The sequence below is a fragment of the Phascolarctos cinereus genome, unplaced genomic scaffold, assembly GCF_003287225.1.
Source record: "Phascolarctos cinereus isolate Bilbo 61053 unplaced genomic scaffold, phaCin_HiC Scaffold_2;HRSCAF=192, whole genome shotgun sequence".
Taxonomy (NCBI): Eukaryota; Metazoa; Chordata; class Mammalia; order Diprotodontia; family Phascolarctidae; genus Phascolarctos; species Phascolarctos cinereus.
In genome coordinates, this window is record NW_027555625.1 from 275,390,678 (window position 1) to 275,417,106 (window position 26,429).

The 26,429-nt window shown below is 42.3% G+C and overlaps 1 protein-coding gene across 1 annotated transcript in view; it reads right to left on the bottom strand.

Moving 5' to 3' along the window:
• SLC6A2 (solute carrier family 6 member 2) overlaps nucleotides 1-24,799 on the bottom strand; it is a 69,850-nt gene extending 45,051 nt beyond the window's left edge. Inside the window, exons 1-3 of the mRNA XM_020985198.2 lie at nucleotides 24,177-24,799; nucleotides 8,762-8,893; nucleotides 4,798-5,035 (exon numbers count right to left, since the gene is read on the bottom strand). Of these exons, the coding sequence (XP_020840857.1) occupies nucleotides 4,798-5,035; nucleotides 8,762-8,893; nucleotides 24,177-24,462 (656 nt within the window). The 5' untranslated portion in view covers nucleotides 24,463-24,799. The remainder of the gene's footprint in view (nucleotides 1-4,797; nucleotides 5,036-8,761; nucleotides 8,894-24,176) is intronic.
• Between the last annotated feature and the right edge of the window lie 1,630 nt (nucleotides 24,800-26,429).

Here is a 26,429-nt window from a genome sequence, read left to right on the forward strand (position 1 = left end):
AGATTGAGTAACTTGTCCGAGATCACACAGGAAAAATAGCTAGCATTTAAACTCAGGTCCTTTAATTCCAAGTCCAGCACACGTTCTATTGCCCCATACTCCTTGTCCCATGTCATCCTATTATCTCTTCTCCTCCCTGACCACCTTTCCACTTTGTTCCCATTGTCATAACTTCCTAATGCTAGCCTTGACCAATCAGGCTAAGGACACCAGGTAGAACACATTAGAGAAGCAAGCTAATTTCGTAGATTTTAAGCAAGAAGAGACAGTGGCAATCCTCTAGCCAGACTTCCTCATTTTATATATGAGGAAAATAAGGCTGAGCCATGTTAAGTGACTTGGCTACAGTCATGCTTTCATAAATGATGTTATGGAAAGAGCACAGGACTAGAAAAGAGGATCCCTGGATCCTAGTCCTGGGTTTGGGTACGTCCTGGGGCACTTCACCTTCCTGAGCCTGGAGATTATAATATGTAAAAAAGATAAGTAAATAAGGTAATTTGAAGACAAAGAAAGCACCAATGATAACTAAGGAGATTTATTTTCTAAAAATCAAGCAGGAATTATTTAATTCATTGGCTTTTTATTCTTAGTACTAAGCTTAGTGCCGGCACATATTACTTACTTAGCATATGCTTCTTGGTGGATTGATTAATGTAGGAAATAGCATTTAAGTTGAATCTTAAAGGAAGCTAAGGATTCAAAAAAGAGGATGTGAGACAGTGTGAGTGTATGGAGGGGAGAATGTGGGGAACACGGGTGGCAGGTAGGAATCTGTGATGTTCAGAGGTTTGTCTAGTTAATCAAACTCTTTCTTCTAACTCCAAAAGTCTAAATGTGTATGATTGCTCATTTAATTCAAATAACAGATGGAACCGCTTCCCTATAAAACCTCTAAGAACTCCTGTTTCAGGATAACAGCCCACAGAAGAACAATTAATGGGGCAGAGAAAGGCCTCATCCCATTGGCCAACAGAACAAAATATGAATTAGAGTTCTCATATAGAATGAATCTTTAATTTCTTCCTTGATACTTCAAGGATCTCTGGTTAAAATGGCAATCCCTTCCACTGTTGCCAATTAAAGCCCCTCTCTATATGCTTTAGGAAACTATTTTATGAATTGACATGGCCAAAAAATAATTCATCATCTCATCAACAATATTTGGTGCCTCTGAAGTCAAGTACTCTGATCAGAAGATCAGATTCAGATGTAGAAGGGAACTTAAAAATCATCTAGTCCAATTCCTTCATTTTTTGTTATTATTTAGTTCTTTCTGACTGTTCACGGCCCCATTTGGGGTTTTCTTACAAAGGATATTGGAGTGGTTTGACATTTCCTTCTCCAGCTCATTTTACAGATGAGGAAGCTAAGGCAAATAGAATTAAGTGACTTGCTTAGGGTCATACAGCTAAGTAAGTATTAAGGTTGGATATGAACTCAGGGACATGAGTTTTCCTGACTCCAGGTCTAGCATTCTATCCATTGCACCTCCTAGCTGCCCTTCCTTTCTTTTACATATGAAGAAACTAGAGCCTAGAAAGGTTGAGTAAGTTGTCTAAGGTCAGATAGATAGTAAGAGAGAAAGGTAGGATGTGAACAGACACCAAAGGCAGTACCCTTTCCCACAGCCTTCCTAATGCATGAATGACAGATACGGAGTCTATCACAGGGGCCGTATTGAAGCCTTTCTAACTTGGCAGGGCCCACAAAAGCTTGGGTTCTAATAACAACCTTCAAGAGCCCAGACTCCCCTCCATGTCCTTCATTCTGTTTTTTGTTTTGTTTTGTTTTGGTTTTTTAGTGAGGCAATTGGGGTTAAGTGATTTGCCCAGAGTAACACAACTAGTGAGTGTTACGTGTCTGAGGCCAGATTTGAATTCAGGTACTCTTAACTTCTGCACCACCTAGCTGTCCCTCCCCTCCATGTCAAGGCGGGGGCTCAGGTGTAAAGTGTGTCAAAGAAGGGCTCTGGGAGCACTAGGGGCTAGTAGAGTCTGAAGAATTCTAGAGGTGATCTAAAGGGGCTAGATAAGTACAGGAGGGCTAGCGCTCATGCTCATTCAAACCTACATAGATGGTCCAATGAAGTAATCAAATGGGATATAATGGAGAGACTGTGTAAGAATTGAGAAGCAAGCAACCGTAAGAGGAGGAAAAGAACCACCTGAAGCTCTAGGGAAAGCGTGGTTCCAAATGCCCCCAAAGTTGGAATACTGTTTATTGGCAGGGAAAGAATGACTTAGGAGAGGGAGACAGATGAGACTTCCTTTTCTCTTACTTCTGGATTATCTAGGAAAAAGGCCCATGTTGGTGTGAGCTATGGGTGTTAGTTGCAGAGGTCAGGAATGGAGGGGACCAATGACAAATCAAAGGCAGGATTTTTCCAGCAAGGGATTGAGGAGTGCATGGCTCAGCAGCAGTAAGGTACACAGGGAACAGAAAGGAAGAGGAGACCAGGATCGCAGGATCACAGAATTAGAGCTAGAAGGGCCTTGGGGATCCTTAAGCCCAACACCTTTATTTTACATAGGAGGAAACTCCTCTGTAGAACAGAGGGGTTAAGTGACTTGTCAAGGATCATACATAGCAGAGATAAGATTTGAGCCACGTCCTCTGATTTCAAATCTAGTGCTATTTCTACAGTAAGAGAAGGCCTCCTGTCTTGGAGGCCAGGGGAGCTTGTCATAACCCAGGCAGTGACTCTCCTGCAAAGGGTTATATGGCAGTCTGGATCTAACGGATAGATTTGTCAGTAATTCCAGATCCTAGGACACTTAGGAATAAGGCAAACATGAACGTCATGAATAACAACATAACCTCTAAAGCCATTTGGATCCATTCAGAAATGGCACGAATCATTCTTGTTGAGTAAAAAATTCCAGAAAAGTTCTTCCTTGGGGGGTTCTCAGGGTCTTAATTGTAATAGATGAAAGCATCTTAGAATATAAGAGCATCGGAGGATGCTAGGGAGCTCAAGAAAGAGAATTAGGATAGCACTGTGTGGGAGCTCGTAGTCTAGCAAGGAGATGAGGCTCATACACATGAAGAAAATCGACCAAAATTTTATAGGAGACTGGGCATTGAAATAAGTGTGAATAGACCCAGCCTTCCCAGACCCACCTTAAACTGTTTGTAGTGCGTCAATAAGTATCTGGTGAGCAGGTGGTATAACAAAAATGAAATACATCTTAAATCAAAAGACTTAGGTTCAAATCTCAGTTCTGCTGTTTTTCTACTATATGATTTTGATACGGTAGGATGGAAAGAGATTAAATCACAGACTTAGAATGGGAAAGAAGCTTTAAGGTCATCTAGCCAAACTACTTTTCACAGATTGAGAAACTGAGGCCTAGAGAGGGGAAGTCCTGTGCTCAGAGTCATAAAGGTAGGAAGGATAGAGATGAGATTAAAATCCAGGTTCTTAGATTCCAAACTGAGCTCTATCCCATCACACCAAGATCTAAAACTGACAAGTTAAAACAACAACTTGGATTCAAGAAATTACTGATTTCTTCAGTGTACTTTCAACTTGTGGGACTAGTACTTTCTGACCTTCAAGTTCATAATATGTTGCTATGTAATGCGGAACTATTGTGACTGGTACTTTTAAATAACTTTACTTACTAGTGTCCATTTAAGATATTTAGAATTTAGCATATAACAAAATTATATTGAAAGCCCAGTGAAAAATTATGCTATATGAAAATATTCTAAAGATTTGTTTTTAAGTCAAAGAAACTGCTACTTGCTAATTAGATCAATTACTAATCATTGGCTTTAACACTAGAAGGGACCTTAAATGATGATGATGGTGATGATTATAACATTAACTAACAGTTATATAGTGCTTTGAGTTTTGCAAAATATTGTTCATTGTTCAGTCATGTCCAATTCTTCGTAATTCCATTTGGGGTTTTCTTGGCAAAGATATTGGAGTGGTTTTCCATTTCCTTTTCCAGCTCATTTTACAGATGAGGAAACTGAGGCAAATAGGATTAGTGACCTGCTCAGGATCACATAGCTATTAAGTGTCTGAGGTTGGATTTGAACTCAGGTCTTCCTGACTCCAGGCCTGGCAGTCTATCCACTGCATCGTCTAGCTGTTCCAATTGCAAAATGTCTTATATAAACTATCTCATGCAAATAATCGATGCTCTCAATCACCTTGTGAGGTAAGTCTTATTACAGATGGGGAAATTGAGGATTATAGAGGCTAAGAGACTTGTCCGTAGTCACATAGGAGCTCATTGGTTGAGTCAGTATTCAAATTAAGATATTGAATTAGAGTCTAGTCTTCTTTTCTCCATGTAATGCTACCTTAAAGATCAATCAGTCTAACTTCCTCATTTACAGACAAGGAAAGAGAGGTCCAGAGAGTGGGCTCGCCTGAGGTCACACAGGTGGCAAGTAGCAGAGCCAGGATATAAATTCAGGTTTGTTTTTTTTTTTGCTAAAAAACCAATGCTCTTTCCACTGCACCCTAATGTAATACTGACCCATCTGTGTTCTAATAGGACAGATACATAAAATTATGATGCTGGGTAGAATATCCTTTATTTTTTTCTTGGACACTTTCATTTGTTTGTTTTTAATTTTCTCATCTTCCCACAGATGTGGAGGAGATCCAACATTACACAACATTAAAGCAAACCTAGTTTTGACTTGGCTTCATTTCAATTCAGCCATCCTTATGTTGGCCTATAGCAGGAACAAAAGGACTTTGTTGACCTGTCAACACTAAACCTCCGGGCCTGGAGAACACAAAGGGAAAACAGAGAATGGAGCAAGACTTACTCATAGAATTCAGCTGCCGGCGTATGCTTGTACTTGGAGTATTTGGTTCCATTGCCTAAAACAGACCCATTGAGGAGCTTGGAATCTGTGCAGTTTGGGCTGTTCCAGGGGTGGCCACAGTTGGTCCAGGGGAGATTAAGGGTGAATGAAGAGAACAGGTAGTAGAGAGACCACGCAATGATGACGTTGTAATAGAAGCCCACATATAGCGCGATGAGGATAACAGCATAGCCAACACCTGGAAAGAGGTTGTGGAATGATCAGAGAAGGGACTCCAAAGCTAAGGTTGACAGCCATTTCCTTTGCAGAATCTTCTCTGACTGCCCTATCCACTCTGAACAGCTCCCTTCTCTGAGCTCCTTACAGTCTTTACATAGTACTTAGTTGTATGTACGTTCTGCCTAAAGTCCTAGTGCAGTTTGGGGCTTTAATAACTTAAAATTATACTAAGACACTTAGGAAGCCCTGTAAATGTTTTCATCTTGTTGTTTAGTTTCCTCACAATTGTGTCACTGAACCATGTTGTCTCAACTAGGCTACAGACTTCATGAATTTATACTTCACAGTGTCTTGTACACAGTAAGCTTTTAATAAATACTTGTCAAATTTCACCGAAACTGAATTCTCTATAACCCTTTCCAAACCTCAGTCCTTCCAGGGCTAGTGCATTTCTCTCTTATAGTTACATTCAATCTATTATATATATATATGTGTGTGTGTGTGTATGTGTGTGTGTATAAACACACATATACATATACATATATACACACACATGTGTATATATGTATATGTATGTATATATGAATATATACACATAAAGATATATATACACATATAAAAATATGTATATGTATATACACACACACACATACACACACACACACACATACATACATATACCTTTTTCAACTAGATGGCTCAGTGTATAGAGCACTAGACCTTAAGTCAGGAAGACTTGAGTTCAAATCTGGCCTCAAACACTCACCAGCTGTGTGAGCCTATTTGCCTTAATCTACTTGAGAAGGAAATGGCAACTCACTCCAGTATTTTTGCCAAGAAAACCTCATAGAGGATCACGAAGAGTCAGACGTGAATTAATGACTAGACAACAACGAATAAATGTTGTATAGTCATCTATATCTAGGTCTCAGTCAATGTAAACACTAAATCCCATGAAATGGTCACATTTTTGAATTCACATTGCACATTCCCATCCGGCTGGAACTAATCCCCATTTGCAGATTCATGAAACATTAGGGCCAAAAGAACCCTTAGTCATTTATTCCAGCTCCCTTATTTTACCAGTGAATAAACTAAGATCTAGAGAATTGAAGTTATCACACATCACAAAGGTAGTAAATGGTAGAGTTTGGATTCAAACACAGGTCGTCTGACTCAAAATCTAGTACTCTTCCCACTCTAACACCTACTCAAAAATACTTGTTGATTAATGAAAAAGAACTAGCGGGGGAGAGAGTGGAGGCAAAGGAGAGCACCATCATGCCAGCTGTAATGTTGAATCTCCCTTGTTTAAAAAGCTATGTTATCATTGATAACATGGAGTGGAGCACTGAGCCTTGAGTCTAGAAGACCTGAGTTCAAATCCAGCCTCAGACACGTATTAGTTATGTGACCCTGGGCAAGTCACTTTACATCTTCTGCCTCACTTTCTTCAACTGTAAAGTGGGGATAATAATAACACCCATTTCTCAAGGATCTTGCAAAGATAAATTAATATTTATAAAGCTCTTAACAGAGTGCTTGGCACATAGTAAGCACTTAATAAATATTTGTTTCCTATCTTCTTTTCTTCCTTCCTTCCTTGTCCTCTCATAGTCAATTAATTGTCAAGACCTGTCAATTCTACTTCCACAGTATCTCTTCCCTCAATATTCTCCCCATTGCCACCACCTTAGTACAAAGCTTCTGTTTTATTTATTGGAATAAAATTTCAATAGCCTCCTTTAAAGTTTTTCCATTCTCACTCTCAATCCCCTCCTTAATTCATTCTTCATGTAGGCACTGGGATAAGAACTGGGCCTATTACTTTGTATATATAGGACAGAGGTATGAGATTGCTAGCCCTCCATATAGTTCTAACTAAATTAAAATGTAACTGGAAAATGTTTGAAAAATAAAGAAGAATACAACACAACATACATAATATTAATTTGTGATTTTCTAAGTCAATATGCCTGCAGGAATCCCATGTTTCTGAGTTTGACATCACTGGTGTAGAGAATTCCCAAGCAAGGCAACTCCCTCTACCAATGAGTCAATACTTCTTCTGCAAGATGTGATCTTAGAGATGTCAAGGGCATCAAGAGGTTAAGTGACTTCTCCAGAGTCATGTAGCCATTTTGTGTCAGAGGCAGGTCTTAAACTCAGCTCTTCCTTGCTTCAAGGGCAATTATCTCTCCACTACACCATGTTGCCCTTAATCATCCTTCATGTCACTCCTAAATTAATCTTTTTTATGCATAGATATAATCCTTTCATTCCTCTGCTCAAAACATCCAAAGATCTTTATTGTCTACTGGGTAAAGTTCAAACTTCTTTTCCTGGAAATTTGACACCAAGATTGTTCTAGCTCCAACTCTTATGGTTCCCTATCATATACTCTACAATTCCAAACAAAGTTAAACCCATTGCTGTCCCCCAAACTTCCTTGTCACTTTCTTTCTCTCTGACTTTGTATATCCTTTATTCCCTTCTAGAATGTCTTTGCCTATTGAGATGCTACCCACACTAGGGGAAAAGCTGGGGCATAAGGAAAAGAGCATGTGGGCTTGCCATAGAAGGCATGGGTTTGACTCTGGGCTGCTGCTTACTCACTGTGTGACTTTGGTAGGATCCTTTCCTTTCTATAGGTCTCAGTTTAACAACTAGATGATTTCTAAGGATTTCTAACATGTTGTGATTATATAAATGCGATCTCTTCTGTGCAGTCTCCCCTGATTTTTTCTAATCATTAATGACCTTTTTCCCCTCAGGCCTCATATAACATTTTGTTTTCCACATGTTGAATATATTTTTTCTATTATAATTATTACATATTCTAGTTTTCTTTTCATATTCCATATCTACAACTAGAACATAATATCCATGAGGGCAGGAATGTTATTGTTGTTATTCAGTCATTTTCAGTTATGTCCCATTCTTTGTGATCCCATTTGGAGTTTTCTTGGGAAAGATACTGGAATGGTTTGCCATTTCTTTCTCCAGCTCATTTTACAGGTGAGGAAACTGAGCAAACAGGGTTAAACAACTTGCCCAGGGTCATTTGGCTAGTAAGTGTCTCAGGCAGGATTTCAATTCAGGTCTACCTGACTCCAGGCCCATCACTCTATCCATTGTACCACCTAACCACCCTAAGGGCAGGGATAGGGTCCTATTGAAACTTTATATTCGTTAGGCCTTAATATAACATTTTGAACATTGTAGACCCTTACAAGGTTCTTGAATTTGAATTTGTTGAATTTGTCTCTCCACTTTGTAGCAATGATGAGAAAAACCCAGTTTTATAACCCAGGTACTGCCTTTCTAGGATTGTTAATACAGACAAGAAAAAGCAGATACTGATGCTTTTGCCTCTGGAGATGCACCAAGTGCTATTAATGATAGAAAGAAGCCAAGTATTTCTTCCAGATTTCATTACATCAAGTCAAGTCACTAGCTTCAAGTAGCTTTGAATGTCTGCTATGCTTGACCCTCATCAGTTCCCTATTGATACGCTGATACACCTAAGTCAAACTCTATAGTTGTGTTTTATGATCCCTGGAGGCAGATATCACCAACAGCCACACCCTAAGCTCAGGTTCCTTTTTGTCCAAGATGCCTTTTCTCCCCATTGCCTTGCTTTCCCTTGTCTTCCCCATTCCCTTGTTTTCATTGCTCCCTGAGAAAGCGCCTTTGACTGCCCTTTTCCTTTCTTTCTCAAAGACCAACACCCCTCTCCTCTTACCTTTGAAAAACGGACAGATTTTCCATACAGTAGCAGCCCCTTCTCGGTTGTACTGGCCCAAAGCCAATTCCATGTAGAACAAAGGCATCCCAGCAATGATGAGAAACAGGGTATATGGGATCAGGAAAGCGCCTGTAGGACATACAAAGGGAGAGAATTTACTACATGAGATTTCAACTCATTTGTACCCTGAACATTTATCATCTTTCCCATCTGATTACCAGGGCTTTTTTCCTAGTCACATTAAAATAATTCAAAATTTGATTATAGTTAAGACAAGACCTCTGCCAAGGAGAAAGAACTCTGAATTTGGAATCAGAGGACCTGGGTTCAAATTCTAGCTCTGCCATTCACTATCTGTGTGACCATGGACAAGTCACTTCTGAGTCTCAATTCCTCATCTAGAAGATGAGGGAATTGGACTAGAGCCCTAAAGGTACTCAAGCTCTAAATATATGATCCATTAGACCATCTGAGTACATAGAATATCATCCCTAAGGATGGCCATGTGTGCCAATTTGTAGGGGGGTGGTAAGGATAGTGAGCCCACTGCGGCAAATATAACCTGCTTCTTGTATTTCTCGAGACCTTTTCATCCACAGTGTCACATGCTCCCAGAAGGTAATGGAATCAGGAGAAAGACCTAAGAAAGGGGAGAGTGACTTTTGCCTGAACCCCTGAACACCATGGATGCTCATTATTCTGGCACCCTAAAGACCAGCCTGTCTTACTCTAGAAAGGCTATCCTGCCCTCCTACTAACTCTCACCTGGTTCATTCAAGGGAGAAGGGAATGTTCTTCTTTGGCCCAAATGAAAACATAATTTGTGCCCCACTCACCAATGCCCTCTCACAAAATGAAGAGTAGGTATTTCCATCAGGCCTGCTATGGCTCTGAATAAGGCTGCAACATATTAGAATTAATGCATCATCTCCCACCTAGGACCTAAAAGGGTTTAGGATTCCCAGGAGTAGGGACCCTCCTAGAGGTGGGATCCTCTGTACAATTTTCCTTGAAAATCAGAATTTAAGCTTATACTATCATATGAAGGATTCTGTCCGTCTTGGGAATCGAGAGTAGAGAGGAAAAGTAGCAGAGGGTGAAATGAGAAAAAAAATTTTTTGATTTGCTGCACACCTAATCAGAAGCCAAATAGTAATAAAAATCTTGCTGATGAAAAGATGAAGCTACCAACTCACTTTCAGTCAAACATGAATTTGGAATGGAATTTTCTTTTAATCCTAGATTAGGCTACCCTGGGTCATCCATACACATCTCTCTAGTTCCAGCTTTTGTGAGACCCACCACTGACCAGGGCATAGAGTCAGTTCACAGCCTCAGAAGAGAGTAAAATTGATTAACCCATGAGGCCAAGCCTTAGGTTTGATTTCAATGGCACAGGGGTATTACTTATGGGCTAGCCTGTCACAAGCCACTAAAAGGAAAAAAGGATTTCGGATTCCCTCGGTTGAAGCTTTTGACAGACGCAAAGGGAAGACCAGAGATTTACAAAATCATCACTCTGACTCCAGGTGACTCCCTGGTAGTCCTCAGGGAGGAATGGAGGGGATAAGCATTTATATAGAGCCTACCATGTGTCACATACAGTGCCAAGTACATTACAAATATCACATTTGATACTCAGAACAACCCTGCAAGGTAGATGCTGTTATTATCCCCACTTTACAGTTGAAGAAACTAAGGTAAGCAGAAGTCAAGTGGCTTGCCCAGAGTCACATAGCTAAGTGGTTGAGGCTGGATTTGAACTCAGGTCTTCCTGACTCCAGATCCAATTCTCAGGAGAATTCATCTGGAGACAGAGAGAGACTTTAGTCGCAGCAAACAATAAGCAGCATGTAATATCAAATATGACATTGATTTGATGTAAGTTGATGAACAGCTATCATAAATGCTAGTCTTTCCCAGGTCACTAGCAGATGACCAAAACAAAGAGCTTCACTCCCTTTCCCCCCAGTTAGGCAGCCACAAGTTTGGTATTCATATCTAGTTCCAAAGCTCAAGGTAGACCTGGACAGAATCAAGATTTGGCTGAGAAATAGAAACACAGACTTACTGAGTGTTGCTGTTAAAAAGAGCCTTAACTATCCCTCCTTCCAGCTCCTCATTTTACAAATAAGGAAACTGACTCCTAGAAAGTGTAATTGCCTTGCCCAAGGTCACAGACTAATCTAATGCAAAAGACAGACTAAATCCCAGATCACCTGACTTTCATTCCAGTGTTTTTTTATTATTTTTTTTTCCATTTTTGGATGTATTTTACTTCCAGAACTAAAGATTTTCAGCACCACACCCATGGAGAAAACACAGAGCCAGACAATATTTACCAAACAAAGGACTAAAATCCATCATAGATTTAAATCTAAGAAAGGACCTTAAAGGTCATTAAGTCCAACCTCCTCATTTTACAGAACAGGCACCTGAGAATTAGAGAGAGATTAAATGACTTTCCCAAGATCACACAGGATTTCAGCTTAGGGCTGCTGCCTCCAGATCCAGGATTCTTTCCACCATATCAAAAACGTTTCACTTCTTCTTCAGGTTGTATGACCTAGAGTAAAACCCCTCCTTATCCTGATGTGCTCCAGCTCTGAGAGATCCCCTCTTCTTCCATTTAGTGATAAACGGGGGACAGGGATCCCTCTGCCCTAACCCCAAACCTGTTCACCTTTCTTAGCTTCAGGAGCAAAATTAGTCTGGTATAGTGCAAAAAGCTTAGAGGCAGGCAACTCAGGTTCAAAACTTGAGTCTACCACATATTAGTAGTGTGACCTGTTACTGTAGAGATCAGTACCATCTTCTTAGTCCCTCAGGCTCACAGCCTGGGAGTCATCCTGGACTCTTCACTATCTCTCATCCCCATATCTAATCTGTTGCCACGGCTTCTCAATTTGACCTGTGTTGTATCTTTCTTATATGCCCCTTTCTCTCCTCTGACATGGCCACTATTCTAATGCAAGCCCTCATCACCTCACTACTGGACTTCTGTAATAGCCTGCTGGGGAGCCTGCCTGCCTCAAGTCTCTCCCCACTACGATCCATCCTCCATTCAGCCACTAAAATAATTTTCTTAAAATACAGATCCAACCATGCCATCCCCACCCCCATTCAATAAATTATAGTGGCTCCCAGTCACCTCCAGGATCAAATGCAAAATGCTCTGTTTAGCTGTAGAAGACATTTGTAACCTAGGCCACTCCTACCTTTCCAATCTTCTTATTCCTTGCTCCCCTACACACACTTTGATTGAGTAACACTTGCCTCCTGGCTGTTCCATAAAGAAGGTTCTCCATATATTGGCTCTGTGAATTTTCTCTGGCTGTCCCTCATGCCTTGAGCATTCTCTGTCCTCTGTTCAAACTACTGATCTCCCTGGCATCCTTTACATCTAACCTAAAACCCTACCTTCTACAGGAAGCCTTCTCCAACCCCTCTTAATTCCAATGCCTTCCCTATGTTGATTATTTCCTATTTATCCTGTGTGTAATTTACTTTCTATATATTTGTTAGCATGTTGTCTCCCCCATTAGATTATAAGCTCCTTGAGGACAGGGGCTGTCTTTTCCCTCTTTTTGTATCACATTAGTTAGCACTTAGCACTTAGTGCCTAGTACAGAGTTGGCTTTTAATAAATATTTATTGATTGATTGACCTGGAAGCAAGTCACTTTATCTTTCTGAACTCTGGTTTCTTCATCTGAAAAATGATATAATGACAGTTTCATGACCTACTTCAAAGAGGTATTATAAGGAAAGTTCTTTGTACTATAAAAATGCCAGTTATTTTTTGTTCCCATTATAAGACTCTGACACCCAGCACTGAGGGAGTTAGCCTAGAACTGGAATGTTTCTTTACCACTCATAGGATCATAGATTTAGAGCTGGTAGAGAATGTAAATCCAAACTTTTCATTTTAGGGAGAAGGAAACAGAAGAACAGATGATAATTGATTTGCCCAGGGAAATACAGCCAGTAAGTGGCCGAGGCAGGATTTGAGCTCCTCTTCCATGCTCTGCCTGACTCAATCAACTACTCCACCTTCTTTTAAAGAATTGACATGTTAGAATTAGAAGGGACCATCTAGATAGACTAAGCTCTTTATTTGACAGAGTAGGAAACTGATCACATTTTACATGGATTATTGAAATGACCTCCTGATTTGTCTCCCTGCTTACATTTTCCCCTACTCTAGTCTGTTTGCCACTGAGCTGCGAAGATGATTTTCCTGAAACAGAGATCTGACTTTGTCATCCCTCTACTCAAGAAATTCCAGTGATTCCCTCTGGAAGCAAACATAAACTCCTCTGTTTGGCATTTAAAATTCTTCACAGCCATATGAATGTAATGGAATATTTCTGTGCTGTAGGAAATTATGTGTGTGATGAATACAGAAAATCATGGAACAATCTACATGAACTGATGCAGCGTGAAGTAAACAGAGCCAAGAAAACAATATCCACAGTAACTACAACAATAGAAATGGAAAGAACAACCACACACCAAAAATTCAAAAGTGAATGTCACAAAACTATAGAGATCAAGAATGACTCAAATGAAGGGATGTAAGAAGAAACCTCCACCCACCCCTTCATGGAGCCGGAAGGTCTACACATTGTGCATGTGTTTTGTTTTTTTCAGAATTTTTCAATATATTGATCAGTTGTGCTATTTTTTCCCCTTTCTAAAATAATATACTATTTGTCATATGGGATGGTTCTCTGGGAGGGCAAGAAGAAAGTATCCTGGGGTTAACCATAGTGCTATAAGAAACAGAAAATATCCATTTAAACTTATTTAAATATACTCTTCACAACTTCACCTCTTTCCTACCTTTCCAGCCTCATTTCAAATCATGCCCCTTCAACATTTTCTGATCCAGTGACACTGGTCTTCTTGCTGTTCCTCACACATGCCTGAGATGCAGCCCCTTCCTCCCCTCTGCCTTTTGGCTTTCTTCATTGCCTTCAAGATTCAGCTCTAGCACTACCTTCCACATAAAGTCTTTCTTGATCTCCCTCACTTGGTTGATATTTTAAATCCTCCCCTGAAAAATCAACTTATGTCTCTTTGGCATATACCTATGTAGGCATCTATATAGATATAAGAAGAGGGCAGAACTGCTTTACTTTTATCTTTATATCCTGGCTCTCAGGTTTGATTGAGAGCAGGTGTCAGAGTCAGGAAGACCTGTGCCACATACTGGCTGTGTGACCCTGGGTGAGTGACTTAACCGCTCAGTGCTCCGGTCAGCTCTCTGACTCTGAGTGCCAGAGAAGGGACTCATTTGCATTGGTAGAAGATGTTTCCTCAGTAGGAGGTCCTTATGCCCATGAAATCACAGGTCTGGTGCTAAAACAAACAAATAAACAAAAAATCCTTTGCACAAATAAATGCTTGTGGAGTAATTGGAACCCATAGGAAGGAAGGGATTTGCCTAAATTCACACAACTAGTAAATGGCTGGTCTTCCCACACCACGTCTGTATCTTTTTCCAGCCTGGCAGACAGCCTGCTTCAGCTTCTCCTGAGAGAACCACACAAGCTGAAAGAGGCACCCCAGAGCCGGGCACCTTAGAGGAATGAGAATGAAGGTGTTAGGGACACAGTAATGAAGCTCTCAGTATTCTGTCAATAATGCAAAGATAGAAGAGGAAAAGAGTGCAGAGATTAAAAAAAAAACCCACAGGTAAGTCCTAAACCTTGGTTTAGCCTATGGTTTCAATCTTATGCCTCCACAAAATCTTACAATGCCACCTCATCCCACAAAGTGCTGCATTAACAAGTTGGAAGCTCAAATGAGATAAATAATATATTATTACCTTGAAAACTGCAATGTTCTACACAAGCAGAAAGGGTTGTTTTTATTTATTTAATGATTAGAGTTGCTCAAAAATGGAAGGCATAGCCTCATAAAAGAATGAATTCCTCATGCCTGGGCGCAACCACCAAACCATAGAATCTACTCTCAACCAAGAATGTTTGCTGTGACACACTTGACAGGTGGTCTGAGAGCCTTGCCTTGAAAAAGGAGTTATCAGATAGGGTTAAAATTTGAAACTCAAAATCTTGTGGAAGTGAATGTTGAAAACTAAAAATAAATAAATTTTAAAAAAGAAAAAGGAGTTATCAACCTTAAAATATTTCAACACTATCCTTTGCTGTAATAAGGATCAAGGAAAACTCAAGTAACAGGTTTAAAGTGATGAGATATTTTGACAAAATCCCAAAGTCTGAGATTGTCCATAGGAACGGGGTGGTGGGGAATCAGGGTGGAGTAGGATTGGACTGAAAAGAAGAAAATCCATTAACAGAAGTTATTTCACAGAAAGATTCTAGAGAAGCAATAAAATGGCAGGAATCCAGGCAGGACTGAAGAAAGGGGATAATAGACTTGAGAAGCCAAGTACAAAGGTACCATAAAGTCACACCTTGTTGGACTGTTCTTTTCTTGGGCTTCCTACTTCAGCTGCTCAGAAATCTGATCTTCCTAGAGCTTGAGCCACACAATTCACCTCTCTGAGCTTCAGTTTCCTCATCTGTAAAATTAGAAGGCTGACTTCTAGAGTGCCTTTCAGCTCTAGATCTTCAAGTTCAGTGGTCCTAAGTCTCCACCATATCCAGGTATTTTGATTAACTACTCTGTCCTTCCAGCCACCATAGGGTGCTTGCAACAGTCCCTAGCTTCATTTACCAGGTGATGCAGAAGGCACTAGCTCCATCACTACATTCTTCTTCCTCAATCCTCACCATCCAACAGCAATGTGCCAGAAAAGCAAGTCAGCTCAGAGGGAAGAGACTTCCATAAGAAGACTAGAAACACCAAGACTGTTCTGGAATGTGGAACAAGTATAAAAAAGACTAGGAAGAGGTCCAACCCATCAAAGCCAAGAAGCTACAGAAGGAAATTGAGACAACATCTGACTTATTATCTGATACAGGGATTGATGAGCTCAAGTACTACATACTTGTATGCACATACTGGACACGAAGACATTCACAAACAGACCTATTCATGCAGACATAAGCACATATGCAATCATATGCACCATAAATTTCAAGTTAGAAGGGTTTTCAAAGGCCATCTAGTCAAAGGGTACACCTCATTTTATAGAGGTGGACATTTAAAACAAAAAGTTTCATTTCCTTTCCCAAAGTTATAACGTTAATAGTGGCAAAACCAAGATTTGAGCCAAGGTCTTTGGCAATAAATTCAATGCTCTTTCCACTGTATCATGATACCTAAGCACACCTAAAAAGACTTGGAAGAACAATAACACCTAGTCTGCTTTGAAATATGTTGTCTAGGGTCTCACTTCCATAAAATATCTGCCCCACTATTTAACTATTGTCTGATAACACACTGAAGATTTATTCTCTGGTTTAGCAGACCACTGGTTTCTAAGGCCCCTCTTAAAATGACAAATACTCCTTGAAACTAATTTCATCTTCCTGGACTTCAGCTTCCTCAGCTATAAAATGAGGGGATTGGACAAGATCATCTCTAAGGTTCTATGATGATTAGTATGAATTAATTTATCAGTCGCTTTCCTCTAGGAAGTCTAAGAGGTGAGGACAGTGGGGAAAGGAATTTTAAATAATGGAAAAAGGATAGGAATAATGAAGGGAGGAGGTAATAACAATCTGGGAGTAAAAAGAAGGAAGATCCTCCCTGGATTCCCAATAGCACTGCTGGCAATGCAGACCCTTCTTAAGGTAAAACCAATCACCAGGTAACATGCTTCTAAAGTCCTTGGGAGTTTAAGACAATGAGGGACCCATGAAGTGCCTCTCAAAGCACTTAGTGAAAGTACAGAGAAACAAAACATTAGCCAAAGAACCTAACCTTATTCAGGTACTCCAGAGACATGTCCTCATTGCAAATGAAATATCCCAGCACTAGAGGTGTGATGGGAAAACCTCAGGAGATGTGGGGTCAAATCCACAGTCTGACTCTAAGTCCCAATCTGTACTTGGCTAAGTTATACTTTCTCTTTGGCCCTCAATTCATTTCCTCCTCTTTAAAATGAGGATTAGCATATTCAGTGATCTCTAAGGTTTCTTCCAGCTTTGCTATTCTAGACCCTTAGCAAAGAGAGATAATAGTTTGTAAGAGAGACACACACATACCCACAGCAAGTAAGTAGTCACCCCCAAGAATCATCCCCAACAGGCTACAAAATCTCAGGCCACAGGACAGCTGCCTTGGGCTCCCTCTTTCCAGGACAGATTTGCCTATCTGGCCATTCTATATGTCACATTTCATTCTCTCAAATGTCCTTCTCCCAAGGAAAAATAAAAGCCTTTCTTTGTGCTGGGAGGGAATCTCAGGGGAACTGGACCATGACCGTGTTTATTTGACACATTCCTCCTAAGTGGTGTGTGAACCTGCCCACTGAAACAGTGAGCCACCTGGCTGGATAACATATGACAAGATGGCTGCTATCAGCCCTGATCTGGAGTAGAAACTCCTGTTTCTTGAGATTAAAAGACCTGGCACACTTCATCTTGAAAATTTCCTATTTTTGCATTTTTTCATTCAGGTCTGGAACACAGAGTTGGAATGAGCTCAATCACTACACCCTGATAATTGTTAACAGCCAGCCACTCACATCTGGCCTCAGAGGGAAGAGCCCTAGAGAGTCAAAGAATCTGGGTTTAAACTCTGCCTCTGTCATTTATTACCAATGTGGCTTTGGACAATTCACTTATATTCTCTGGGTCTCAATTTCTCATTGGAAAATGACAGAGATGGGCTAGATAACTTAGGAGTCCTTTCTAGCTCACATTCTACTTCCAAAGCTATGACCCTCTAATTGAAAAGTTCAGGGTCTGCAGCTTTACATCCTTTCAACTAGCCTGGGGGAACTAAAAAGTCTCCCACTAGGACAGAGGTGGGGACCCTGTGGCCTCAAGGCCACATGTGACCTTCTAGATCCTTGGGAAAAACCTTTTGACTGAGTTCAAGTTTTACAGAACAAATCCTTTATTAAGGTTTATTCCTTGAAGTTTGGATTTGGTCAAAGGACCTCACTTGAGGACCTAGAGGGCCACATATGGCCTTGAGGCTGCAGGTTCCCCACCCCTGTAGTAGGAGCTAGGATGCCCTGAATTTGCCAGAGCCCTTCCATATCATGGACTGTGATATAGTCAAGGATAGATTCCTACAAATCCAAAAGCTGGGGTCCATAGTGCTTGCCCAAGATCGCAATGTGGTAAGAGTTGGGGCTCTTCATTCTTAGTCCAGGGCTTCATCTCCTCAGCCACTGTCTGATCCCTTTTTTCCTTCCTCCATGTATTTTATTCCTTATGTAGTATCATAGACTTCAAGTGGAAAGAGACCAAATAGATCATCTAGTACAGCCCTTTCATTTTAAAGATGAAGAAAATGATGCCCATGCCCAAAGGCTTGTCCAAAGTCACACAGTAGTAGTAAATAGGTGGATCCAGATTTGAATTCAGATCCTTTAACTCTCAATCCAGTAGTCTCTCCACTCTGCCATGTTGCCCCCACTTCAAGTGATTGTTGGTCTTTATTCTGCTTCCTACTGAGATGGTAGTTATCTTGCTTATTCATTCAATTCATTTTACCTACTATGTACTAGGTGCTGCACTAGGCAAGCTAACACTATGTCCCCAGAACTAAACCTGTTCACAAGACCAACTTACTACACCCTCTGCAACATCAAATGTAGAGGTCTCTTTTCAAGATGTCTTCTAGACAGGAAAGTAGGTTCATAAAAATCCTCCTAGCCTAGGAAGAGTGGTCCCATCCTGGCAGAAGGACACAGTGACCCAGTCATGTTTCCCTCTCCCTGGCAGACCGGTGCCTCCCAGGCAGCAAAAGGGCCTGGTGTTGACAAAATTTAACTAATGAGGAGGGAGGCTGTCCCATTAGAAGCAAACACACTTTTGTTACCTTTCAACCTTGTCTGAGTGAGTTTTCTTTGGAAGAGCTTGGAACACAGTTCCACAGAAAAACTACAAACCCAATAAAAGTCCCCTTTAAACCTGTATGAACACTATGCCCTTTGGGAAGATGTTTAGGCAGTAGGTGCTCAATAATTCATTCAGAAAATATTTAGCTGGGAGCTCCAGCTATTAGCACCCTGTCATTTCAAAATATCCTGCAGTCAATGCTAGAAAGAACAACTGGTCTTGGAGAGGTTACCATGTTACTATTGGTGTGGAACATTGAAGAGAGAGCCTGTCGGCATGGGCTGAGGCAGGTTTACATATGAGGTAACAGTGCCTTCCAATGCTGCCCAGAAAAGTGTCTAGACTCACACTGTTAGAGTCTCAAAGGATCTTGCAGATGTTCTAGCACAACTCTCTTCATTTTACAGATAAGCAAACAGACACCCCCCCCCTTCCCTCAGTTTGAGAGGAAGGACCTTACCCAAGATTAACCAAATACAGTGAGAGAGTGGGACTAGAACCCACATCCTCAGACTTTCAGTCCAGAGTTTTTTGGGTTTTTTCTCATTGTACTATCTTGTCTCCAGACCTTTTAGAAAGGTCTGATATGGAATTCGTTTGAATAAACTTTTGAATCATTAGCATGTTATTCAAGACAACCTGAGTCATAACTAAGGCAGAGGGCAAAGCCTTAACCCCAAGCATATTCTCACAGTGGTCTAGAGATTGTTGTCCCTATACTATGCATGCCTCAAAGGAGTCATGGAGAGGCAGGGGAAGAACTGGTCTGGGAGAGGGCAAGGGAATGGGATCATGAATTGAGAAAGGTCAGGGGAGAAGAAGGAAGGGATAGGTTACCTGTCCTTCTACCTAGAGGGTCCTCTGTGCACCAGCCCCTTCATAACTACAGAAATATTCCTAGTTCCATCTATCTCTCTATGCCTTTCAGCTACTATTTCTCCTCTCCAAATCTTCCCTTCCAGCCAAATTTGTCTACTTCACTGTCCCTCAAGTACAGTATGCCTTTGGTGCATAATGTACTTTGCACTTTGTCTCGTAAGATCCTAGGTTCAGACCTGAAAGTGACCTTCAAAGATATTAAGTCCAATCCCCACATTTTAGAGATGAAGAAACTAAAGTCCAGAGAGGTCAAGTGCTGTCTCTCCACTCCCCCACCCCCAAAAAAGGTTAAGTGGAAAAGTCAGGATTTGTACCCAATCTCTTTGACTCCAAAGCCAGAGCTTTCCAGCATACCACACCAGAGTTCTCTATTCCTCTCTGTCTCCTTGATTATTCTCTGCACTAAGCCATGTGCCCTGTACATAGCAGGCAATAATAAATGTCTGCTGAGGACTGAGCTGATGAAGTTCAAGTTGAAGTTGAAGTCTCACTCAAATCCTATTGAAAAGCTCATAGGCCACAGTGTCAAGGAGTAAATATAGGTGACCAAATGCCAGCAGTGTCACAGGTATCAAAAATGAAAAATTGGGGCAGCTAAGTGGCACGGTGCATAGAGCACTGGCCCTGGATTCAGGAGGATCTGAGTTCAAATCCGGCCTCAGACACATAACACTTACTAGCTGTGTGACCCTGGGCAAGTCACTTAACCCCACTGCCAAGACCAAAAAAAAAAAAAGGAAAAAGAAAAAGAAAAATTAAATATTTTTCAAAAACAGAGCAATGAAGACCTTTTAACTAATAGAAGATAAGGGTCTCACACCTGCCAAATTAATAAAGTGTTTGTCAAGATGTGATCTGTAATGACCAAAGGTGTTGATATGAGTAAGAACATTAGAAAATCTTGCTTAATGTATCTGAAATTATAGTGCACTGGATAGAGCATTGGTTTTATAGTGAAAAGATCTGGGTTCAATTTCCATCTCTGTGCTTCATAAAAGTTGTAATTGGGCAAGTCTCTTCCATTCTCTGGGCCTCAGTTTCCTCAGCTATAAAATGAGGGAATCACATTAAATGACTTCTAAGTTCCCTTACTGTTCTAGATCTAGGATCCTATGAAATCAAGAAAGTATAGATTGTGGGATCTGCCAAGGGTATTCATCATGTGAACCAGCTATTTTGTATGGAAATGGAGAGATGAGTCCTTACAGACTTAAGATGTATACTGTAGAAGACTAGTTTAACTAGTGATGAAGTGGAAAGAATTCTGAATACCTGGGTTTGAGTCCCAGTTCTAACACATACTGAGCTGTATGACTTTGGGCAATTCATTGTCCTCTGTAATGATAGCTATTGGCTAAATGATCTCTTGGGTTCCCTTCCAGCTCTGACTTTCTGTAATAGTCTTGGACTCCCCTTCAAGAATCTTCATTCCTCTTCAGTCTTTAAGAATCCATTGCTTATTGTTTAAAGATGAATCAAATCAACAAGCTTTTAATTATCTAGTATGTGCCAGAGATGAGACAACCTTGTTGGTTTCAGAGATAGAGTTTAAGTCTCACCTCTGACACAACCTAGCTGTGTTACCCTTGGCAATGAACTTAGCTTCAGTGCTCCCAGAAAACTCCCAGGCATTAACAGTACAGAAGGTGTCCATCTCTATTGGCAGGAGCAGGTCTTCACAAGGAGCTCCCTCCACTAATGTAATCACAAGCCCAGCTAAAAAAAAAAAAAAGCCTACCAGTGCATTCATGTTATAGGCACTGAGGATAAAAATACAAAAATGAGACAGGGCTTGCCCTACAGGAGCTTATATTCTAGAAGAAAGTCCTTTGTCATTAGGACATGAACACCAAATCACATAGATAAAAAAAAGTGTGTGTGTGTGTGTGTGTGTGTGTGTGTGTGTGTGTGTGTGTGTGTATCTTTAAGATCAGGAATTTGTTTTTTTGTCTTTTTATCCCCAGAGCCGAGCACAGTACCTGCCACAAAGGAGATAATAAATACTTGTTCTTTGATAGGTAGCACTTGAGAGTTTGAAATAATCACATTGCAGTACCTCTGTGTAGCCATTAAAATAATTGTATACACAGAATAGAAAGTCCTTATCCTGGAGATCTGAATGAACTGACTCCCTCATGATGGTATCATTGGGCCCTATGTTATGAGAAATCATGTCAGCTAAAGAGAATATTTTCTCTCTCCGTTCATGTATCTACCTGGATCAGATGCTGCAGCTTACCGTAAATAGTAATTTCAGCCACCAGCATCCTGTGCAGCTGCTCACCTCTGTCTCAGTCTCCTGAGCTTTCTGGCCCACAGAAATGCTTCAGGAGGCACTTGAGGCTTGGAAGCCCAAGAAAAGCACCAGGGGGCTAGGTTGGTTGTCACTGAAGATCACTGCTCTGCCCACTCAGTGCCACCATTTCAAAAGAATACCTATAAGAAACCTGGAGTCTAACATTTCTGTGAGGCAAAGTAGACAGAGATCATCTCATATCTACATGAGAGTAGAGGAGTCAGGGATATAGGGAGCCTTTGAGAGCATTAAGTCCACCCCATCCCTCATTTTCCTGAGAAGGAAACCAAGACCTGGACAGAAGTGACTTCTCCAGACTCCACTTGGGGAATAAAAAAAAGAGCTGGCTAGGAACCCAAGTCTTCTGACTTCAGAGATAGTATTCTTTCCACTACACTACCCTATGAAACTATTATCTGTCTAACTTTGCTTGCATCTCCCTAACTCAGCAGTTGAGTTCCCCAGAATTCCCACTCAGTGAGCCATTGAGACCAGATCCCTTAAATAATAACATCTATTTGTTGCCTTCTAGTAAAAGCAGAAGTCCATTACAGGAGCCAACACTATACTGCGTGGACATTGAGTGTAAGGAGGCAAAACAAAACCCTTGACAATAACCATTATACCCAAATCTTCCTTCCCACTCTATGTCCACAGCTGTCCTGAACCAGTCCCCAAAAATGACATTAGCCCTTACAGCCATGATGACAGCATTCCCAAGTCATGGCATTTTGAGCTGAAAGGAACCTTAAGTATCCATGTGACCTCTCAGCTGTGGTTGTTGAGTGAAGTCATGGGGACAGGAAAGATAGTGGGAAAAAAGTCTGGATCTGAGGACAGTACCATTCCATTCATATTTGCACCAAATACTGACTTCACATATCTCTTTGCTGGTATAGGAAGAATTGATGTAATTTGCAGTTTGTTGACTTTCATTTTCAGATTTTATCATCACATGATTCATTTTGCAAATGAGGAAACTGAGTCCCAGAAGTCCATATGGATAAGAAGGGGTAGAGTTTGGAGCAGAACCCAGATCTTCTGACCCGAAATCCAGTGTGTTTTCCACTACACCCTCCTACACTGTTCAAAGGGTAATGGGAGAGTGGGGTCTCTCAGAAACAGATCAAAACCAAGATTCTTTCTGCACCCCTCCTGCCCCTGTCGGTCTACCCCTCTACTCTCCAAAGAATTTTGTTTGTTTCCCAAAGTCCCATACTCCTAAGCAGAAGTCTGAATTCACCTCAACTGTGGTTCAGTAGACATCACAGCCAGACATTCCTAGCCTCAGACTGCAGTTCACCAATAAGACTCTTGGAATCAAGAGTTAGATTTCCCTTCCATCTTATCCCAAAAGAAGCTAGATCTGAATTCCACCGCCGGCTGCCACCCCCTGTCCCTAAGTGCTCTGTTTCCGACACTTGCCTTTATGTGACTTTTCCCTTTGCCCTTCACAGCTTTTCTTAGTGTGGAGAGAAGGAACTTGAGTGAAGAAAGTTTCCCTGTACTCCAGGACGTTCGACTCTCAAGGCCACAGCCGTAACCTGTACTGTACCTCAGACCTCACCGTTTTTACTGCCAGGACCTCGGGATTGGCTGAGTTTAGGAGCAAGTTTATTGCACATCCTTCTCCCAAGATAGATCTCTAGTGGAAGTGCAATTTTCTCTAACCTCCTCCTCCCAGAGACTTCGCTATCCTCGCTTCCCTCCCTTCACAGTTTGCTGGCTGCAGGTTACGGCCCGCTCACAAACCTAGAATTCATAGTTCCGAACCACGGGGAGGGTGGTAGCATAACCTTTAATGCTACGGATCAGAACCCAGGTACGGGAAAAAAAAAAGCGCTCAGGTTCCTAGAGATGCACTTTGAGGTAGCCTAATGAGTTCTCACTCAGCACTCCGCACTTCCCTGGTTTCCACTAGCTCTGACAGGTGCCAGGTAGGGTTCTTTGTCCTGCCTGGCTGAGCTCCTTGCTTTTTTGTTTGTTTGTTTGTTTGTTTGTTTGTTTGTTTTGCTTTGTTTCTTTTCCTTTATGGACTCTGTTTTCAATGCCCTTGCGTCCTACTCGGACTTTCCATAACCCTGGTTCCAATCTTTCTTTCCGTGCGCGCCTGTCCCAGTCTATCTATCCATAGCACCATGCTGAGTTCCGTTCCCCAGGGCTCTCACCGACTCCCAGTGCGCCCATGTGGCAGCAATTACCCATGCATCTAGTGTCCCATATCCCCTCAACTTCCACCCGTTCGTGCTCCCACAGCAAAAGCCCCCAACATGAGCCGGGCCTCTCACCGCCACCATTCTTGTAGCAGAGGTAGGGAAAGCGCCAAACGTTGGCCAGATCTACAGCAAAACCGATGACAGATAGGAGGAAGTCGATCTTCTTGCCCCAAGTCTCCCGGGGCTGAGAGTCCCCGCCTCGGGGCGCAAGGACGCACTGAACCCCGTTCTGCTCCTTCACCAACACCAGCTCCACAGCTTTCCGAGTGGGTTGCAGAGGTGGCGGAGGCTGCCCAGGGCCCTGGCCAGCTCCACCGCACTCTGGCTGCACCTGCGGATTCATCCGGGCAGGGAGCATGGACGCGAGCGGGATCAAACTGGACGAGCAGGGTTCGAGTTCCAGCCGGAGCCGGGGCGGGCGGTGGCTCTGCTTAGACAAAAGGGAAGGAAGGGAGGGAGGAGAGACGGGCGGTCACCGGAGCCGTTCCGCCTTGTACGGGGACCGTCCCTAGGACAGAACCGGGTCCCGGAGACGGGGTACTGAAGGCGAGAGGTGAGGGAAACCAGGAAAAGGGATAGGGGACCACTTCTATTGAGGAAGTTTGGAAACAAATATCTCTGCCAACTCCGGGTTAAACTGAACCCTACAGGTAAAAAGCTGGAGAGAGTAACCTAAGGTCCGTGTCCGAACAACTTCCCTGTCCCTCTCCAGCAGGGGAAGAGACTCAGGGAGAAGACTTGCTAAACCTCTTCGGTAGGAGGGCTTGTAGGGTGTTCCTGGTAGTCTCTGGGAAGCCTGTGTTGAGGGTTACAGGGACAGAGACACACCTCGGGACCCAGCCATGACTAAGTGAGGTTCGTAAATGGAACATTCAGAGATACCCAGTCTTCAGCCCATTCACCAAGACACCCACAGACTCCCTCCTGCTCCAGCCCTGTCCCCGCGACCCGACCAAGCCAGAGGACCACACAGCTCCCTCTTATCCGCGCCGCCACTGCCTGGGCACGCACAGCCTCTCGCACCCTCCGCTACAAGCTGCGTCACATGCACCTACTCTACCCCTCAATTTCAAGGCCCCCAAGACCCTGATTCTCTGTCAACCTTCCTCCTTACATTCTCACCATCATATGCCCCCTGAATCCGCCCAAACTCATTGTCTCTCTGTCTGTCTCACTTTGCGTCTATGTCTCACTGTCTCTGTCTCTTTATCTCTGTGTTTGTCACAATCTGTCTCTCACATGCCTAGCCTGCTCACACACATCGTGCAAACAGTGCAAGTCTGAACCACCTTCACTGCCCTAAGTCTCCAGTGTCTGGTGTTCAGTATCTGGTCTAGTGTCCGAGAATCTGAAATTCAAAGCTGCTTACTCCTGGAACGATGACTTGTCCGGCTTGTGCTCCCTTCTCCTGTGTTCCCAGCCCCCCGTATCCAGCTCCCCTCGAGGTCAGCAAGAGTCAGGTGGAGTCGCGGGCTCTGCCTGGTTAGCTCTGGCCGCGAAGGGCGGAGGGCGGGCTGGTAATGTAGCCTGCGCCCTCAGGTAACGCATCGATTGCATTAGAAAGTTCCCAGTCCTGGCTCGGTCTGGAGCCTGTTAGAGCTAATGGGGACTGACAGCGCTGCGGAGAGATGGGGACACGGAATGGACTTCACCGGACCCAGGGAGTCCCACATCTCAGATCACACGCCAAGAAAAGTGGTAGCCACTGGTGCCTCCGCATTTCAGGGTGCCAGTGTCTCGCCCCAGTGGCTACAGGACACTGGCCCTCGCCTTGACATCTGGAAAAGTGAAATGCACAATGAGCTGGGGTGGGGGGAGCGGAGATTGGATACTTGGCTGGGGTCGCTGGAACTTGAGGCCCAAGACAACCAGACACTAATCTCATACATTAGAGACAAGATAGGGGAAACCCCTCCTTGGGAAACAGGCACTGAAGTGCAAAGGAAAGCGGTCTTAGATGGAAATGATGTGGGGGTACAGCAGGGCAGGAGGCTACAGGCAAGGGACAAAGGAAAGAGAGACTGTGATTTAGTGTGTAGAGTGCTGGATTTGTAAGAGACCCAAACATATCTTTCTTCAACCCTTTCTTAAAGTACTTACTATTGCACGTGACTATGGAAAAATCACTTAACCTTTCATAATCTCAGTTTCTTCATCTGTCAGATGGGAGTGATAGTTCTTCTGCCACCTGCCTCACTAAAGATGTTAGAGGAAAGAGCTTTGCTAAACCTCTAGAGCAGGGGCCCACTGCTGATTTGTAGGTACGTGAACTTAGACTGGGGACAAATTACAACCTTATTTTCACTAACCTCTAACTGGAAATTT